General features: G+C 28.2%; 1 protein-coding gene across 1 annotated transcript in view; it reads right to left on the bottom strand.

Annotated features, from left to right (window-relative positions):
* The window catches only part of LOC107173255 (puratrophin-1), a 186,078-nt gene that overhangs the window by 120,284 nt on the left and 44,085 nt on the right, over positions 1 to 21,709 (bottom strand). The window contains exon 3 of the mRNA XM_089225794.1: positions 19,987 to 20,205. Coding sequence (XP_089081920.1) covers positions 19,987 to 20,205 — 219 coding nt within the window. The remainder of the gene's footprint in view (positions 1 to 19,986; positions 20,206 to 21,709) is intronic.

The raw sequence follows: 21,709 nt of genomic DNA, 5'->3' as shown, positions 1-21,709 counted from the left end.
AATCGGACGGCTTCAGCACGCGATTTATCATCCAACACGGTCGTGGCGTGGGCAGAAAGTATAGTACACAAAAAAAAAAGCAAATGAAACATATAATCGCATCTCGTGAACGACGATGGTCGACCGACAGCCGACCGCTCCCTTAGCCCTCATGGCAGTGACATAATCTACCTAACGATATTTATACATACCGAGATACGCGAAAACTGCAGATTGCAGAGACCACTACGACGTCAGTGGTGGTTCACGACGATTCGATTGTCCACGGTTGTTTTATTTATTTTTGTAAGATTCGAGATGAGAACGAATAATAATATTAATAATAAAAAAAGATACTTCCATTGTATAATTACGGCCCGATGTCACGCATACGGTCGTAAATTGTGTGTATAATAATGTACAATATATAGATATAGATATGTATAATCAGCTACGAATAGTGTCCGCGAAAACGCAGTCAGTCGTGATTGAAAAATAAAATAATCGCAATAAAAATCCGCCCTTTTATTATTTTATTTTCCTTCACTCGTAACCCGAGTTAAGACTAAAGGCTTTACGGTAATGATCTCGTGGTAAATATATGGATAAGTATTAAGTGTGCTTGCTATATCGGTAATAGATAGGTACTAATGTACAAGGAAACCACAACGGTCGCGTGCCTAACGATTAAAAACCTACAATGACGGCGACCTCAGGTGTTAATTGGAAAGAGGGAGGCGGTTTCCGCCATATAAGGATCATCGGATGAAGACCAAAACATTTTGTAAATGCTTATGCAAGAAACGGAACAACATTGTTAGCACACACGCACACAAAATACACTCAAAGGGTTAGCAAGGTCATTTCAACAAGTGACTAAAAACGTGCACGGACGTATATATTACAATGTGTGTGGGCTTAGTAGGACAAACCAGAGGAAAAAAATTACGGTATCAATGGTGTGGCAGAATTACGTCTATTAGACAGCGATTGTCGGAAAACAGTATATACAATGTATATTATACATATGGATAATAATACTAGACTCAAGATAGGGAGGGAAGATAGGGACAAGAGAGATACACTCTAAATAAATCCAATTGGGAATAATTGGACGAGTCTTGGGTGTCGTGCTGTGAATACTGTGGTAATAATAAAACGATAGATGAACCCGTGACTTTGGATACATATTATTTTTTAATGACTTTAGATGCTGAAGACATACTTTTGACAATTTGTTTTATGATGTTCGATTACAATTATTTTGACATACAAATAAAATGTATGTACACTGTATAATATAATATGTGAATTACAAATTATAACACGTAATAGTCTATGTATAAAATATCTTTTAGACTGTACAACACCATAATCAATATCTGAAAAATTTTCGTAAATGATTCAAAAAATGATATTTCATTAAAATATTAATTTTCCATTCAGTATAAATACAGCAATTTTATAAATTCAATTGATTTTGACCTTAAATCTATAATTAAAATTATAAATCTATGTATTCAATAAGAAAAAACTGCGATATATACATTATACTTATATATTATTAGAACACAGTAATAATTACGGAAGCAATTAAATTATTATCGTAAAATAAACTATTTTATCTTCTAAATCCGTTATAATTTATAATAGGTAAATATAATTATTAGGAACGCATACAACTAAAATGGCAAGCGCACTGGTTCAATTAGAAGATCAAACTAAGAAGAATAAAAAACTCAATCTTCAACTGGCCAAATTTCCCTCCGAATAGAAGGGACAAGGTAATTATAAACAGACTACGCATCGGCCACACTCGTCTAACGCATATATACCTCATGGATAAAGGAGACAAACCACAATGCACTTCTTGTGGAACTGAACTCTCAGTTAACCATGTAATACCGAATGCCTCCAATACGCAGATGAACAAAGACATTTCGAAATACCCAACACACTAGATGCAGCCCTCAGACCCGACGCAACTACCACCACACAAATCCTTAAATACCTAAGCAAAACAAATCTGTAAAATAAAATTTAAATCTAAAAAAAAAAATTTACCTATTCATAAATAACTGTAACTAATGGCCTTTGTCGCTGATGTTTATAAGAACAATAAAAAAATAAATATATTTATAATTATTGAAAAATAAATAATACTTATTAGACATGTTTTGATCTCAATATTGCACCAGGAAAAAACTAAAAAAATATAAATAATAACTTGTACACACATTTTATTAAGATCAAATTAAAAGATAAAAATTTAAATTAAATTAAATTGGATTGCTTTTTAATGTATTAAATATTTCTCCAGAAATATAATCACATGAATATATTGAAAAAGTCTTTTTTTTTTTTTATCATAAATCAATCCGTTCATAACTATCAAGTATATAATATTTCGAAAGAAATAAATTTTCATATAGTAAAAATATAAATACAATAGATGAATACGCCTCGGCCTCAAAGATGAATTTTATTCATAATAAATTATTTTAAAATTGTACATGTGAAAAGGATTACTATATAGATACCTATCTAATACATAGTATTCAGTCGAATTTCAGTAGAAGCTTCTACCTTGTGTAAATATATACCCATCTACCAATAAACATTTAAATAGTGTTTGAATTCAATGCATTCTATTTGAACAGGCATCTTCTTTACACTTTTACAGGCAGTGTGTATTTTGGGTTTAAATAAACAGAAGTCTATCTCATCAGCGTTAAATAACGAAAAAATAATTTTTACGACAATCTTTAGAAACTAAATTTGATCAAAACCGGGTTCAAAGCCATATTTTCAAAGATTACAATATAACCATACTTATGTTTATCATACACAGCGCTTAATTTAATAATACACTTTATTATATTAAAAGGAATTTTATAATTCTTTATAATATCTATATTAAAAATTCATACTTAAAACAATTATTATGAAATTTCCATTTTGTCCTATTGTTAATTCCCATATCTTTTTTGAATTAATGTTAATCACTCGTTATATTTCGAGCCACGAAAATCGACTGATATAATATTCAAGTGGCGTGTGTGGCAGAGTTTACATCCTCAAACAGTCTGTCCGGTTTCCTGTGGAGGTCAGTGTGAACATTTTATCGATATCAGTTTTAATAAAAAAAAATATCTATAAGCGTCTATTTAAATGTTCTTTATATCTATATGAATTATTATGAAATAAAACAGCACCTTCAGCCGGACACAACAAACAAGTAGTTCGAACCAATTACCACGAAACAATAAGTGTGTCTGCCCACACGTTGAAGGGAGCAAAAATCCTATTAATTTATTATACAAGCGGCTATTTTATAAAGGATGAAACTTTTTTTTCTTTCTGACAACAAAATAAACCAGTTCTTGTGACGAAGCTGTGTAGTTTTTTAATCAGATCGCTGCTAGTAAAGTGATTAGAGCTATAATATACATTTTTGATTGTCATCTTCTTGTTATAAACATATTATCATAGAAAACTTTGAAAAATTGATTGGCTTTACTTATATAAATAAAATAAATTAGGACTACAAGAAACTTGCTTTGAATCTATGGAGAGTAACTAAATATTTAATGCCCTTAAAAATAAATTCTGGTTAAAATATAGGATATAATATTAGTTTAGATAACTACCAGATGTTTTTATTGTATAACACTTATTAAATTATATATTATGCATTATAATTTTAATTTATAGGAGGAAATATAATAATATACGTCAATTATCGTAAAAAAGTTTTATATAGTTTACTTTTATCACCAATGTTAGGACACGCCTTATGTTATTCATATGCATTTATTGTTGGGTAATAATAATAATAATAAAGATAAAACTAAAGCAAGGAAAATACGTATAGTAATGTAATAATGGTAAACTATTGTGTAACAAATTGTATTTCGTGTAATTCTCGACTAAGTCTATAGTTTAGTTTGGGAATAATAAATTATGGGCTTAATATTATATGCATACGTTTCACACGATATGAATTAAACATTTTTGATTACTGTAATTGATATATTTTTTAAGCAAATCTACTTTTATTGATAATAATAATTCATTAAAATACAAAAATTGTATTAAAAACTCAACGTTTATTTGAAGTACCTACTCTTCTAAGAAATCTGTATAATATGAAATTATAAATTTGATTTCAAACAATTGACGTCAGCCGTTAATATAGTTTTATGACTGTGAAATATTAACAAATTTAAATATCAGATATACATAATATAGTCTATTAATTTTTATTTTTTTGTATACAATATGCTACAAAATTTATAATTAATCATTTCAATACTTATTTATTTATTTATAATCAACCTACTCTAACCTATTACCTACTCAATTTGCTTAATATCAAAAGTATGTTGGAAATTAAAAGTTCATGTGATATTGTATACTATATAATATCATTATATATGTGAAATGAATAAAGTACATAGCTTAAAAATACACCACCGTTTGCAGCTGTTTTTGATCCATCGCAGCCATCTCTTACAACTGCACTAACATCTGTCCTCTGCTGGAAAACACCTCCTCTCTTAGTCTATTATTATTTACTATATACGATATGTTCACACCCTTTATACATACATAATAGTTACAAATGAATACTAATGAACTAATAAAAACTAGGACAGGTGTCCCCAGAGAATAAAATATAATTTAAGTAATTTTAACCTAAAAGCTAATTCACGAGAAAAATTCTAAAATATAATATATAATTGAAATTTGAAATAATTTATAAAGAATCGAAAGGTTAAAATCAGAAAATTTAGATTAACTTAAATTTAATTTATTTAATGCATATGAGTATACTGTATTCTATATAGTTACTGTATATAGATTTATATAAGAAAAAGATGAGACGAGGAAGAGGGTTTGCTTGTCATCTACAAAGATTGATGACAGAGCAAAACGAATGGCGATCGGCAGTCAGTTATACAATATAATATATTAATAACATTTTTGACAAATGGTTTTCACCGTACAATTTTGACGTCCAATAAATTGAACTATTACATTATTACTTTGACATTCTTTAGATAAACAAACACTAATTATAAGTATATATAGGCACATGCATGACTTTTTTTTATATATACGAACGTTTAAGTACAAGTCATACGTGTTGTAAATTATAATATGAGAAATCAATACGAAAAATAGTACTCATAGGTATATTCCCAATATGATGTTAGGTAAAAACGTGCACCATGATACATAATATAAAGTATATTCATTGTAATTTAAACTAAGTTAAGCTGAACTAATCAGATAAATTAGAAATTAGGAAACTATTTAATAATAGCCTATATGGTAATTTAATCTAACTATAATAATATATTTTGTTGTCGTTAATTATTTGCATTGCTTATAAAAATGTATGTCTTATGTACTTATACATAGTAAAATATGTTAATGGATAAAATATTTACAACATAATTTAAAAAATGATTTGGATTTCTACAGTTTAGATTATTGAATACACGGTAGTAAATATTAATATTTATCTACTTATCTATGTATTTAACTAGAAATAGGTATTAAAGACATTGAATAATATAATTATTTTTTCTTCTAATCAAATAATTGCTTTAATAATCATTGAATAGAGTAAATGTATTAATCACCTTAATTAGTTCCTGTATTTTTATGCGTTGTAATATAGTATGCTGGTAGTGAGCAGTGACTCGGATCGGTGTTCAAAAGAGTCGATATTATGAAGCTAACGGAAATACATATACCAGAAGATTTATCGTTGTGATTGATTCACTCACTGACTCACACCTATTTTAAATGTTTATTTTACTAGATATAATGAAACACGACACCACGAAATGAAACAAAAAGTTAGTTGTAAAGTAGGTACAGTATCCTTGAATTATTATTATTTTTTTATTTTTTTAAATCTCGGACAAAGTTAAATTCCACATAATTGAGTCGAACTTCAGTCGGTGGATGAGACTGATCCGATGCTCGATTAGGATGTAAAGGTATAGGCTAGATAACATACTGTAGCAGACGCTGCTCACGTCTGTATAATATATCTCAAAGACGGTACACGCCGGTACCTATATAATTGGAATGTGATAAAAATAAAAAAACAAATGATACAGTATGTATTCTGTAATAATAATAACCTTGTCGAACGACGACGACGTTTGATTACGAAACGAATGCGTTCGTCTCTGACATAAAGCCGTTCGGCCAGTGCATTGTGCATACATATAGGTATAAAAAAACATGCAGTTAGAAAAACGAACTCGGGAAATAATGTATGATGCATATAGGTAACTGCATAAAAAAAAAAAAAGTAGTATACCTATCTACTGTAATAAATATAATATATTTTATATGTGTACCTACTTAATATTAATATTATTATATAGGTATAATACTCACATATAAATATCAAACATGTGCACGAAACTTCCGTACATCGGTGTGATATACACGAAAAGACGGCGGTGTCCGGTTAATACGCAAAAATATTCAAAATAAATAATATATTATCAAACAGATTTTAAAGTAGAAAAAATAACACACCACATACACGCATACACATACACACACACACACACACAAACACACGTACACTAATAATAAACGACGTGAAGAAACGCGCGGAACGATGACGGCGGCGGCGGCGGCGACGGACAACTGTAACGCGCGACGGTCAACGAAAGACTGCTATGGCAGTGAAGCGACCGCTGATCACGGCGGGAGGGCAGTGGCGTGACGGTTACGGACCGCGGTAACCGTGCGGTACAACGACCACGGTACTCCGACGACGTCCTGCCCCGGCTCGTAATATCCCCACCGAAACCCCCGGCGCCAGCAACGTGACAGTGTAACGTATCCGAGACTTCGTACTTATCGCCATGTGGAGGATAATATAATAATATAAATGCCCATACATTTTCTCCCAAGGGAAAAACATAAAGTTCAAAAATTTCGAAGAAGTGTTCAAAAAATAATAATGTATTTTTACTTCTATAACAAATCATATATTATTTTTTTTAAATTTGTCTTTTACCATTAATTTTATATTCACATGTCACATTGTTCGATGGTTATTTATTAGCGCTCTGCAGCTTTTTAATTAATAAAAATATAGTAATATAATGCACCAAAATTATGGCAATTATAATAATGATTCTGAAAAAATATTCCTCATCAAAATACCCCTTCGTAACCATTGGCCACCAATAATGATTACGTCATGATACCGTCTGTCCGACACTCGGAAGTCCTGCGAGGCATATGGTGAATATAAAGCAAATGGCAGAGATACAACACCCGGGTCAATGAATAGTAGGTATACATTATTTTCTCAAAATTATAAACTATAAATAATATTTTTTTTATAATGGATTACTGTTTTGCACGGACCCCAAGTTCAGTATATTAAAAAAATTGATAATATTATAATATTATTATCTTGGTATATTATCTATGATTATAAAACATTACCTAGTTTTAATATGGACTATAAGTATAGTCTATAATATTATGTGGACATAGAACAAATATCCAACTCGTACTAGCGAAAATTAAAATTAAATTTAAGTGTACAAACTATCTTAAAAAATATATATTGCAATATTTTATTGTATTTTTTGTACAACGCATTAATATTGAAGATGCTGACTTTTATTTTGTCTAAAAAAAAAAAATTATAAAACAAAAACATTTAAAAAATAAATAAAAACAGTTCTAAGTATTAAAAATCGTGGTTAAAATATATTTAAAAAAAAATAAAACAGTAGGTAGTCAACAACGAAGTAACATAGCTGATTCATATTTTATTTACTTATAATAGGAGATTAATGCTTTTATTTATATATCTAACTCATAATTTCATAATATAATTTATTAGTTATAATATAGTTATAATATAATACATAAAATTGCTATAAATGATGGTATTATGCTTAGGTAACAATTAATACGTTGGCGGTAGGAGATTTCACCATCCTAAAATTGTCACATTAGATACAAATTTAGTTAATTCATTGAACATAGTTGACAATAGTTTAAAATGTATATCCATATGGATATTAATTTCAATATGATTGAGTTATGAAGTATAATATTAAAACATAAAAAAAAGTATTTCAAATATTTATTTTTATTATAGTCACTGATTCTTAAGATTAATAATTTATTATTATAGTGAATAATAGAGGTCTAATTGTATATAAACTATTCACAAATTATACAAATCTTATAACTATATAATTGAAAAACGTATAAATCTTAGTCGATCTTCAGTAGGTCATTTGTGTAAAAACGAGAGTAATCGGTATGTACATATAGACAAATAATAGAGTAATTGACTTGATCGTAATAAATCACGCCCCTGCAGCACATATGCGAGAGTGTTGGGCGATTTGTTTACCCAATTTTACTGAACCAAAAATTGTGTAATATCTCTCGCATATATGTGTATTATAAAATAAAATGTATAATATATAATATGCCCTTGTTAGACAAGTATACATTTGGCACATGTTCAAAAGTTCCATCACTGCACGCACACTAACCTCTTGTATTGTAGACGAAACACGTGTGGAATGCAATTATTATGGTCTAAACGCTAAGAATACAATTTCTCTAACTATTTTACTTGCCAAAACCGCCTCTATAAAAGGTATACAACTTCTGTGTACAAACCGTCCATAGCTGGTTCACAAGTACGTCCAGTGGGTCCTTTTTATCGAATCAAGTATGTTACGAAATCCAAATGAATTGCAGAGAATCGTTTTATAGCGGCGTGTTAAACCATTTTACTGCAGGAAGGATTATTTATTACAGGCGGCCTCAACTAAACGCTTACGAAATATTATATTGATTTCAGGTCGTTATTGCGAACAACTGACAATAGTACAAGTACAAGACATTATCCCATCTTAACTATTTTAAAATTGAAGATCATATTTCATTTCGGCATAAAAGTAGGCGGATTTGCGTGTTCCATATTATTGAATGGCATCGGGAAATATAATATTTATGACGTTGTGATGCAGAACAATTGACCGAAATCCAAAATCATAAAACGTTCATTTACCTACCTATATTTTCATTATTTGTTACTTAATTATTTTAATATTACAATTTATGATACTACCCGTGGTAGTTATAATACAAATAATATGTTCGTAATAACTTTATTGTATAATAATGCACCTATTATATGAACATAGTATATGTACCTACATTGTTTTTGAAATTAATTTCCTATTCGTTGAATGTATTATAGGTAACGATTAACGACATAAATCTGATGTCTGAAAACTTTCAACATATTGATGCTAAACTATAAATATGACATGAATAGTAATAAACGATACAATAAAATAATAATCGATCTTAAACATTTTATTAGTTAATAATATATACAATAACACAGACATAATATTCACAAATATATTCTAGATTCTAGAACATTTTTTTTTTTTTTTTTACTTTAGATACGTCCATATTTTAATAAATAAAAAATAAATAATTTGTACACGCAACACACGCGATATTGTAGTTCCTAAAGAGTTTCTTTTCAGTAAATCTAATGCACGAGAAAACATCCAAATTTATACGTAGGATTTAAACACTTGAGATTCGAATTTAATAGCGTGCTTAAATACAATTATATATTATATATAAATTTGACGTAGTAATATATAAAAATGTATGCCTACCTTCAAATATTAACATAAAATTATAGCTCGTATAGATTTAAGCTTTTAAGTTGTGACATATATTTTCATAAGGCAAATATAGGTGCATATATAAGAAACTTAAAAGAGCAATAATGATAGTTTTAAGTAATAACTTATATATACTATTATGTTGATGCATTATTCAGTGGTTTACAGTGTCAATGTGGAACGACCTAATTGTGACATAAAATCCTCCTTGAACTTTTTTCAGTTTTACCGCAATCGCTTTTCCATTTAAAAAATATTATTTATATTTGTTCTGAAAAGGTTTCTTATAAATTAGAACTTATACCCTCAGGACTTGTCATATTTTTTTCAAGTGTCTAATAAAGCTCATTATAGTTTATGATATACAGTTAGTTATATATAGTTATTATATATAGTTAGTTTATAGAATTAGTAAATAGTTAGAAATCAAATAACTGTGATGAATGATGATAAATAGAAGACCACCTCATTGTAGGTTTTGAATAAATATCAAATGCACTTATGAAATACTGGTATTTGACGTAGTTTTCTCAAATCTTAAGTCTTACCAAACACAGTTAAACTATCTTATAATAAGCCATATTAATTATAAAGTGATATTAAACATTCACACAATACCCAATTGTATTATTGTAAAGTGCATTTATATTTCGACCTCATTCACATAATTATTGTGATAATGTATAGGTACTTGAAAAATATCTTAAGTGATTAAAGATTAAAATCATAAATTTATAGATGTTATATATTTATCACAATCATATAATGTGATATACATATACCAATGGCGTGAAAATGTGAAATCGAATAGTGGTTTTTGATCTTTAATTAAGTCAAGTACTTACTAAAAAATGTAAAATTTAACACATATCAATAGTTATATAAATAAATTAACAATTAGATTTAAATCCTAGAAAAAAATGTCATAGATATCGTGAGTTCTGAGTACAAAACTAATAAAATAACATGAGAAATGATTTTTATTAGTATTATTATTATTACTATTACTATTATTTTTATTTAAATGTAAAATACCGATGTAATACTTTGTAGTAAAATGTACAGTATTACCCATACCTGTATGCATCCTGCAGTAGGCTGTTAAGTGTAAAGTGAACTAAAACGCCGACTCTATAATTATAATGGCGGCATCTTAGGTAATAATTAAGCTCTCGGTCAACACCCAAACCAGGCACAACAGTAGACAGGAAATATCAACAATAATAATAGTAATAATATATTTTAATAACAACATACAGAGTAGTATTATATAATACAGGTTTATGAGTGGATTCGTAAAAAATATTAGAATGAACTTATACGAACAGAGTATATTATATCTAATAAGTCATATCTAAAATCAAATAAAGAAACCATAAAAAGGTACCGTAAAAAAATTGATATTGAGTTATTTTTATGAAATTTATCATTATTACTTATAATTTATACTAGCTACTTAATAATATTGTTTATAAAAAACTAAGTTAACAAAAATCACAATTTAGAACTATCATCAAAATGTAATAATTTTATTATTTGGACTAAATAAAACCAAAATTAGTCATCATAATAATTCATAATTTTATTATATTCCTAAAATTTAAATTTACTCTATGATTTTTGAAGTTTAATTCGCATGTGATAGGTATTTGATACATAATTAAAAACATAATACAATAATATGGTAAACGGTGTATGGGGTTTAGGTAAAATATACGCTCTAAACATTAAACACAATCTACTGTCGTATCAGATAACAATAAAAAAGAAGTTTCATTTTTCAAATACTTATTTCAATAGCTTTCATTTGCTAACAAAAAACACACGATCATCAACTATTAAATTTAACAACATATTCTTTGTATATTTTTTTATCATTTATCAACAAATATTACGTATCTATAATAAATAAAAACGTTTCCTGAATTCTCATAGTAATATACAAACTATTTTTTATTCGTAGAATAATATTTCTTCAATAGGTGTACAAAATAAAAATGCTTGCATACAACTTTTAGAAATAATAAGCTCATAAAAGAACAATTTTTGTACAAAATATAATATTAAAATAAATAACAATTAACTATTATGCTTATTCGAAACTTCAGAAGGTCACCTTAAGTATTCAAATAATAAAGAAATTTGATTAAAAATTAAATTGAATTAGACACGGATTATTTGTGTAAAATAGTTTATTATATCAGACAAATATAATAATAATACGTAGATGTACGAGAACACATAATGCGTCACTATTCCAGAATTTTGGAACGAATATTAAATTTTCTACAGTTAAACTTTTATTCTATGTATATTTTATTTCTTATCTAAGCAACAAATGACATTTGTATATTTGAATTAAAAAAAAAAATACATTAAAGAATCTTATATTTGTAATATTATTTATCACTTACAGAATTATGTAGGTAATTCATTCTAAAATTCCCGCTGCAGATATCTTATAAAGACACAATGAAATCAAGATCTTTTTTAATATCTAATATTTTTTAAAAATATTGACATTTATAAAAATCTCAATGGATGCAATGACACCATCAAGGTGCCTCTAAAGATCACGATTACCAACAATCTTTACTTATAATGATTATGATTTATATAAAATAATATAGTTTCATCATTATACATTTTTTTAAATTCGTGACTAATCTTGTTGATAAATAAAACCGTTGTCCATCTTTATTGTTAATTATGTGAATAAAATATCACCAAATATTTACTATTAATCATAATGCAACTGAAAAACTGTAATAACTTTCCAATTTGAAACCAATTGCTAATTAATATCCAACGATTTACTATCATGAGTTTTCTATTAACGCATTGACATCCTTACCTAGTATTATTATAAATAATAAATTTTATAGATAAACAGTTTGTATTTTTTTAACTAGTCTTTTTCGTTCATTCTCTGATTTAATTAAAATTAATGTTTTTAATAGGCATGTAAATTGAACACATTTTATGATAAATAATAATATTTTTAATTTTTAATTTTTATTTATTTATAATAGCAATAAACGCCAAATTATTGAGGCCATTTTGAGTTTGTTTGATACAGATAATGGATTATATCGTGTAAGTACCTATATTTGTAATTTGTCAAAATTTTTCATTTACAGAATCAGCATTTATTATATAAATTAGACGAGTATCAGCTCCAAAGTACATTTTTTTCTTCATGATCCATCTTGTATATCGATGTAATATAAATAACATACAAACGCTTTATATATTATATATTAAACATTAAATATTGAGTGACTTAAATTATTTCTTATTAAAACTCGAAGTAAATAATTCTAAATACTCTTTTATTACGAGTTTTAGTAAATACATTATTAATAATAACCGTGATTGCATATATTAATAGCAAAGAAAATGGTAAAGTGACACGCTAAAATATAAGACATTACTATAACACAAAAAGCCAAATTGATATCTATATAACTTAATAATATTATCATATTAAATGTATCAAAGTTGGTCGAGAAAAAAATGGGTGTGTAATGACAGAGGCAAATTGCTGGAAATCGGAAATACCAGGCAACGGCCCGACACCAGTAATAAATTATCGTTGCTCCTTAAACACTGCTGGTGTACAAATCAATGGAAATCAGAGTTTCAATATAAGTTCAACAGACCCTGACATTTTAATCATTAAAATGCTAAACAGATACTGAAGAGAAAAAAATAATGAACAAATTCACTATACCTAAATCGTACGAGCTACATATAATAAACTTCTTTGTTTACCACATAACTTATTATAGATTTACATTTGATAATACATTTTTAGAGGTTTTGTTTTCGGTGATACAAATTATGGAGCAATACTTATAAATTTGTTATAATAACGGAGCAGTGTATTATGTCGAACGGGCTTTAACTTGTAAGTTAAAAAGTTTTTTTAAAACACGCATTATGTCTGGAAGGTTAATTAAATTTTAACGAAAAAATTGCGAGAAATCAGCAAACTTTCCCCAGAACACGACAAGTGTATCAGGTCCAAAGATTCGTCCTAATATACCTACTAATAAATAAAATTAAAATGTCACAACGTCCACACATTCTGTAATCGTGTCTCAGACTCTCATTACGAACCTAAACGCGTGACCCAAGTATCGTTATATCGGACAAAATGGCGTACAGTCTACTTAATACACCTTATTATTTACGTGTCGGAGAAATTGCATAAAGAAAAGGCCGAACAAGTAACTCATATGGATGAAATGAGATCTGTGCGGCTGTCCGCCCAAAGAGGAAATGACCCGGAGGGTTGATAAACAATTTGCCGCATGCCCTTCATGCCAAGTCACAGGTATCTCTAAATACGTCTGAATAATATTATACGACTAGAGGAAGAGTTGGTGTACATTATATACATGGATGGAAGTAAATAGATACGAATCCTAAAAAAAAAAACATTCGTGGTAGCCGACAGGGTTCACGACAGCCGGCAATTCGGTGCATCGGAAACTCAAACACAATCTGCAGCATCTCGTGGTGTAAACGTTTCTCAGTCATTCATTGGAAAGCCACACTTTATAATCATATGCCAGCAAAATACCAGTGTTCCTATATAATATAATATATATGTAATATTATTTACCCCGAAGGAATCATAACACCGCGCCGTGTGCGTTGATAACGATAATCCGCGATACCTATTTGATTAAAATATAATTTAAATTAAGTGCTTTTTTTGGTATTTTTAAATTTCATATCGTTCGCCGATTTTATTTATGGCAATATTTTCCCTGTTAAGAAACTCACCCTAAAGCGAATTCGTGCGAGTTTTCACTTTTCAATCGTGAACAAATTATTCATCACTAACAAAACAAACAAAACGATTATTAATAATATATAATACCTAGGTATGCCGTACAATACTTTGTAATAGTTATTTGAAAAAAAAAAAACGATCAATCATGATCACGACATGTACATCTTACCAGCTAATTTTCTATGGTGAGACCGCGGTGAAATGAACTTTGTATTGAAGCCAAGAATACCATTCAACAGTATTATAATCCACTCGGATTTATTGTAGGTATAACCAACTCTTAATATTTAACGGCAATGGGTTCATTAATATTTTTTAAATTAATTTATGATGTACATACGGTTAGCTTTAAAAAAGATGAAATACACCACTTAACCGCACTTAACCTATATGGATCTACACCACTAACATTTTTTCATGCGTAAAATAATAATATTCGAGTGAATTTATATTACATGTAATATAAATTTACATGCAATAAAAATTCTCTCAAAATTGATAGGTACAAAATTTAAATAACAGTTAACAGTATAATACCTACTGCAACATTTTTATACATTTATTTTGACTGTTTTATGTTTTTTATATGTTCACTAAATAAGATAAGAATTGTAATATAATATTAAATACGAGTACCTAATAAAATAATTCAAATTTTTTATTTAGGAACTAATATAATAATAACTATGTAGGTACCTACCATAAAATTAAACGTGATCGACGTTTGAAGAGAAAACAATTTTTTTAATAACAATTAATAGTTGTGACATAAAATTGCACATTTGAAAAATTTAAATTTTCTAACTACGTTTTAAAAAATATCTAAGTATAATATTTATTAAAAATATGATTTCAGAAATAGAATGAAATCTAAACACTACTATATATTATAATGATATAAAGTCTATTATACGTGTTGAAACGTATATACAATATAAAGTAAAATAAATCATGTATTTTAATAATAAGAGTCGCTAATAATTTGCATAAGTAATTGTTAACTATAGTTATTTCTAAAATAATGCGTTCAGTAATTATATTTTAATATTAAATACTGTGTTATACATTATTTTCTAATGAATGTGTACATTTAAATAAATATATTGGTATAATTTCTTCCATAATAAGAACAAAAAATGTTCAAAACATATTATATTAAATTAGACTATAATAAACCTTGAAACTAATTGAATAAATAGTTAACTTTTTTCAAATTTATTGTATCATTTTAATTTATTAAATTCAATTAAACAGTTACTCTTCAATTTAGAAAATAAACAATTTAAGTAAGAAAAAACTGAAGTTGTTGTATAGTGTTACTATTCCAAACAGTAAAAAATAACTGTTCTGCAAGCCTAAAAACTATTATTTTATACATGAGAAAACAGTTATAATATTATTTTTAAATCACCATATTTATCTAAATAAATAAGACTTTAGGAGAAATGTTTAAAATGTATTATTGTTCGTCATAAATAACACAATAGGATCACCTGTGTTGAAAACAAGTTTGGTTTTGATGTAAGCCGAAATTTAATTCAATAAAGACTTTGGTGACTGTATAATATAAGACATGGGAAAAATGTCTTAGGTCATGACCGTCAGTGCCCGAAACGAATAATTTTTAATAACATTGACTGTTTTATACATAAATACGAGACGAGACTAGTCTTCCTTTTGTGAGCTAGACAGTTCTTTTGGCTGTGATAATAATAATAATAATAATAATAATTGCTATTATTATTATTGTTCTCGTCTCTATATAAAAGGAAAAAAGCAGCCATCGATCACGTACAAACAATAAGGCTTGGTAGATACTATAACGCAAGGCGTTTGTTAAAATAATGATGATAATAACTAATAAAAACCATACATGTTCACTCAATATAGGTTTTAATCATACCTCATTCTATTGTATATGGAAATACAAATAGAGTTCATTTTTAATTATGTTAATCCATGTTCAATACTGTTATTCTATTACTAGATCAAATGTTAATTTATCAAATTTGCTCATAGGAATACATAATATAAACATAATAAATATTAATATAGGTATACTATACCGATTAAAAAGTACTATTGTGATTTTGATATATATAATGTCCAGATTTCGTGATTAAGGAAATGAAGAACGGCATCTATAAGAGGTTTAAAACTAAACTAAATCTTGGCACTGTCATTGTTTCAAATAATTGTGTTGGATGTACAAAGTCATAAATATTGAAGTGTGTTCTGATATTTTATTTATTTACTACCCACTCTATAGGAATCCGGAAGCTTCAACAAATTTTATTTCAGTGGTTAACGTGTTATGATTGGCATGGCTGTAAAAATGTTTTATTAGTTTTGTTTAAACACATATAATATGTGTATCGTGATGCATAATTTAATAAAACAAAATGAATATTGTTTTTATTTGATTTACATTTTGGCAGGCAATCGTGCAAACACAGTTTGTATTCTATACACACTTATAAAACTTGTTTAAGTGTATAATATGTTAATGACTATTTATAAATTGAATTATAGATTTGATCGTTGTATTAAAATAAAATCAAAAAAATCTTGATATATCTCGAATCTCGATCGGTGCTACTCCAATCAAACTTATTAAAATAAACTATATCAGCCATTAAGTCGGATATATTATTAATATTATTATGAATATAAAGACTGAAACGTGTAACACTCAATAACTTTTTTCTTTCATCCCGTCGAATTCATATCCTACTGAGATTAAACATTTATACCATTGTAATATTATAATTATAATAGCTCTGCAGATCTAGGAGTATACTTGATCAATACATACAAATAATATACTTAAAATAAATCTAACAGGTTAATCGACATAATACAATGGATACAAAAGAGAAATATATGCATAGAAGGTAGGTATATGAAAAAAAAGAAAATAACAGTGGGTACCTAAGTAATTTATAGTAATCTGAAAATTAATAACTTATAATATATAATTGTAAGATTATAGGAAACAATTAAAAGTATTATAAATTAAATAATTATTATGACGCTTAATCATATTTCATATATCATATTTAATGGATCTTAAAAAAAATCAAAATTAGAATAATCATTGCAAACAGATTTTGCAAACTGAGATGGGGCATAGATGAACAACTGAAAATATCACGGTTACCGTGAGTACCTATACCATATTTTATAGATAACTTTTTAGCTTTTTACTTATATGATATGGACGGTGATCGCTTTGGTCAAGCTTATCGCTATAAGTTAATAGCATGTGGAGAACTACGGGATTAATGACCTCACTATGTGTGGAATTCACGGGTAGACACTTTCGGAAAGTTGTCGAAACATTTATGGATACAATCCGGTGAGGTTTTAAACTCCCATGTTCCAGCCGCAGTATTGCATACCACTAAGAAACCGCTGACCATATTTTTCATGGTACTCGCGACCAGCGGGTGGTAATCATGGTTTGGCGGTCATTTCCTCTGCGTTCGTCTCCACCACCCGCGATTCCTAATTTTATCGTTTCCACGTTAATTTTTCTCATCGCGTCGACGAGGGTATTTTATGTTGAATGTTATGCAGAACGCAGTGCGACGAAATTCTGACCTCAAATTTATTACCAACGCGTTTTCACAATGCCCTTCGCGAGTAATGTTGCGTATGGTAGCGAAACGGAAATCGATAAACTTTCACATCCTTACAACACGTGCCGTCCATCCCCCAAAAATTATGGACCAGGAGGAGTCAAAATAAAATTCCATCGTGACGTATTCGCATAATAATATTATATATCGTTTGAGGGTCCCTTGTATTATAAGTAGCTTCCTACTATGTACATAGATACTTACCTATACAATTTTTTTAAATAAGAATTGATTGTATTTAAATTTTATAAATATTATAATAATATTCGGGAAGGTTTTAAAAATCTCTGCAAACCATTAGTAAAATCATCACGTAGGAGGTGAGCTACATAAAAATGTCTAGTTAATCACTTCAACATATTATTATTATACCTAAAAAAATATAAAGTACAATTCTGCATTGCATTATTGTAAATTTGTAAACAAATTGGCACTACGACAAATTAAATATAATATAAATTGTATTATAGTATAATTATAAATTATTATTTTATAAAATTACTTGTATAAATGTATAATCATATTTTATTATGCACAACTAAAATAGTTGAAAAAATTGTATATATCTTATGTGATCATTTCCTAAGTAACTAAAAGACATTCATTGATAATTATTATTAAACCTAACGAGTTAAATATTGTGTTTAAGTAGGTACCAGAGGTACTACTACCTATTAGGCCTAAACGAGCCTCCAACATTTTCCGCCAATCACGTTGAATTTGTTTTGATTAATACAAACCACGGGTTCCATTCTCCACATAAAATTATCTGTTTGTTATGACAATAACAAATTATATACGAGCACCTGTGCCTAGGTATGTACCTACAACCTATACTGTTATCGCATAAATAACATGAACAAGGCAAATGAAGAAATAAAAGATAACAGAATTGATATTAATCGGGTGTATATGTAATACACGATACTTTTTGTACAATTTAGCCAATACCTAATGGATAATAAACACGTTGTATGTGCATCAAGATGATTTATAGTTCAATTTAAAATATAATACGATGTATTGTTATAATCGAAAGGCGATGAAGAGGCGTTGCCATTAAAGCGATGACAAAAAACAGTAAATAATCATGACCGCAACTGTTTTAATTAAATTATATTAGGTATGACCACAAATTATGTCTTGTCACAACCATTTTCCAAACCCTATTATATATATTATGTTATATGTAATGGGTATACAGCCATTTATATTATTTTACACCCTTAGCAGTACGAAAACACGCAAACGTGGGAAATTTGAAATACACTTCATTGTCATTGCGGGTTTGAATAAACTGAACTTGCTGTATACTTCGTATGACTCATCATGTTCTCCATTAATCGAATAAAAACACCGTTATCCACTCACACTGGAACAGTAAGTTTTTCCATCATGCAACCAACCCTTTATACAAGACCAATGCAGAATCCTCATCAATGTAAATAAAACGAACCCCTACATTGCTCTTATAGTACTAGAAATAACAATAACAAATGGAGCACCCACTGAAAGTGCAATGCGTGCACGAACATCATAAATCTACAACCGGCAGAAGATATTTATCAAAAATGACATGAACAGTCATTGTGAATTCAATAACATGTTTGAGCTACAACTTGAGCCACTTATATTGCTTATATAATCGCATTTAACATGATTTCACGATTTGTTCGGGAAACGACTACAACTTCAATATTATCTCAAGGACGTTAACCAACCATTGACTTTTACTAATCGCATTCAATTTGATATTTATAATAGTATATATATATATATATTATTTCTATAAACTATTTCTAAGCGATAATATGTTATAATCCATCACAAATACCTGATATTTTCTGAACGTCTCTTCAACTTTTTTGAGAATCTCACTGACTGGCACACAAAAACACCCATGAAAGTTGGCGACATCACCTTGGTATACGTTTGTCAGCAATTGTTTTGCTTGTCTCACGAGAACTGCACGTGTTTCGCTGTAATTCACATAGTACGGCCCTATAAACTCGTCGACGAGTTGTTGAACAGTAAGAGGTTTGTGTCTAAATTCCTAAAATAAAAAATAAAAATGTACACATATTATTATAATGTTTAAATTAGGTACTAAAATATGCGCGTTTTTAAAGTTATAATAAAGTACCTATTATAACTTAAAAATTATAGTCTATACATAGGTAATGTGTTGTTGGAAAATACAAGATTCATTTTTTGTCACATTTTATTGGTCGTGAGACACGAGCTCGTGAACTATATTTATATTCAAATATTTTTGAATAATATTATAAATTATTCTTGAAAAATATCGTTTTTTATGGTTTTACATGTTTGGGACGCAATACTGTCGCATTCACGACAAAACGATTAATGCGTTTGTATATATAATGTTGGACAACATTATGGTTGGTAATTTTTTACCATTTATTTACGTCTTTTGATCACCATTAAAGTATTATCCAATTAAAGTGTGGAAAATATTACCACTCTGATCTCAAAAGCGTAATCGAGTTGTTCGAATTACTCTAATAACAATAATAACAAACGGGAATAAAGAAATAAACACAGGGTGTATTTACATAACCAGTCTCTCAGATTTCCCTTACTCAGTCTCCCTTGGTTCTGACAAATAAATCGACAACACTGTTATTTTCTCGCTCGTCTTTCTTCTTATTATTATTCTTTTTCTACGTTTTTACCGCGTGTGTGGTCTTGGGGTAATTTCTTTGTACAAAGACGATACGCACTCGGGTAATGTTAGTATAGGGGACTGTTTAACAATAGTATATAAGTATGAGTATGCGTGCACTTTATATGAAATGTATTATTCATAGAATAACATCCACAGGAAGTCGAAGATAAGAAAAATATATATTTTAATCACGAGATATATCTTTGTGCGAAATACTGGCACATTATAACTTCAGTTTATTCAAAAACACTACAGTATATTATAATGATTAATACATTTTAATTAGCATGTACTAATTTTTGTACACATTTCACCTTTACAACTCATGTCCAATTAAATAAAAATATCCACTGACTTCAGTATGTATTAACATAAAAAATATCTTTAATCGTCAGTGGCGTAAAATTATTAGATATGACGTCGACGATTATGCACCCCACTCGGAATTCAAAGCTTAACAAAATTGTAAATGCAGTAGAATGCTTCTTAATATCAATATTAACTTAAATATGTTATTTACGTTTGACGCCATACGTATTTTGAAAAGTAACTGCAGCATAGATTTGTATTAAATCTGTTTTATGTAAATCGAGGTATAAGAACGATAATAATTCAGCATTTCATAAATTATACGCTATCAGTGTTAAAGTTTTGAATGAAGAAAATAAATAATGTAAAAATTAATACAATAACATGACAAAAAATAAATATTTAACTGTTGAGAAAAAATTAAAAATCTTTTCTTCTATAATATGTAAATTGTTGCAGAAAATAAGTAGCTATAATATGTTTATAGTTACAGACTTAGCAATATACCAATGTTAATAAAATAAGTTCAACGATACTTAATAAGTGTATTAATTTTAAA

This window comes from Diuraphis noxia, unplaced genomic scaffold (assembly GCF_037042655.1).
Source record: "Diuraphis noxia isolate RWA-SAM2 unplaced genomic scaffold, SU_Dnox_SAM2 contig0004, whole genome shotgun sequence".
Taxonomy (NCBI): Eukaryota; Metazoa; Arthropoda; class Insecta; order Hemiptera; family Aphididae; genus Diuraphis; species Diuraphis noxia.
This window is presented reverse-complemented; position numbering and strand designations above follow the sequence as displayed.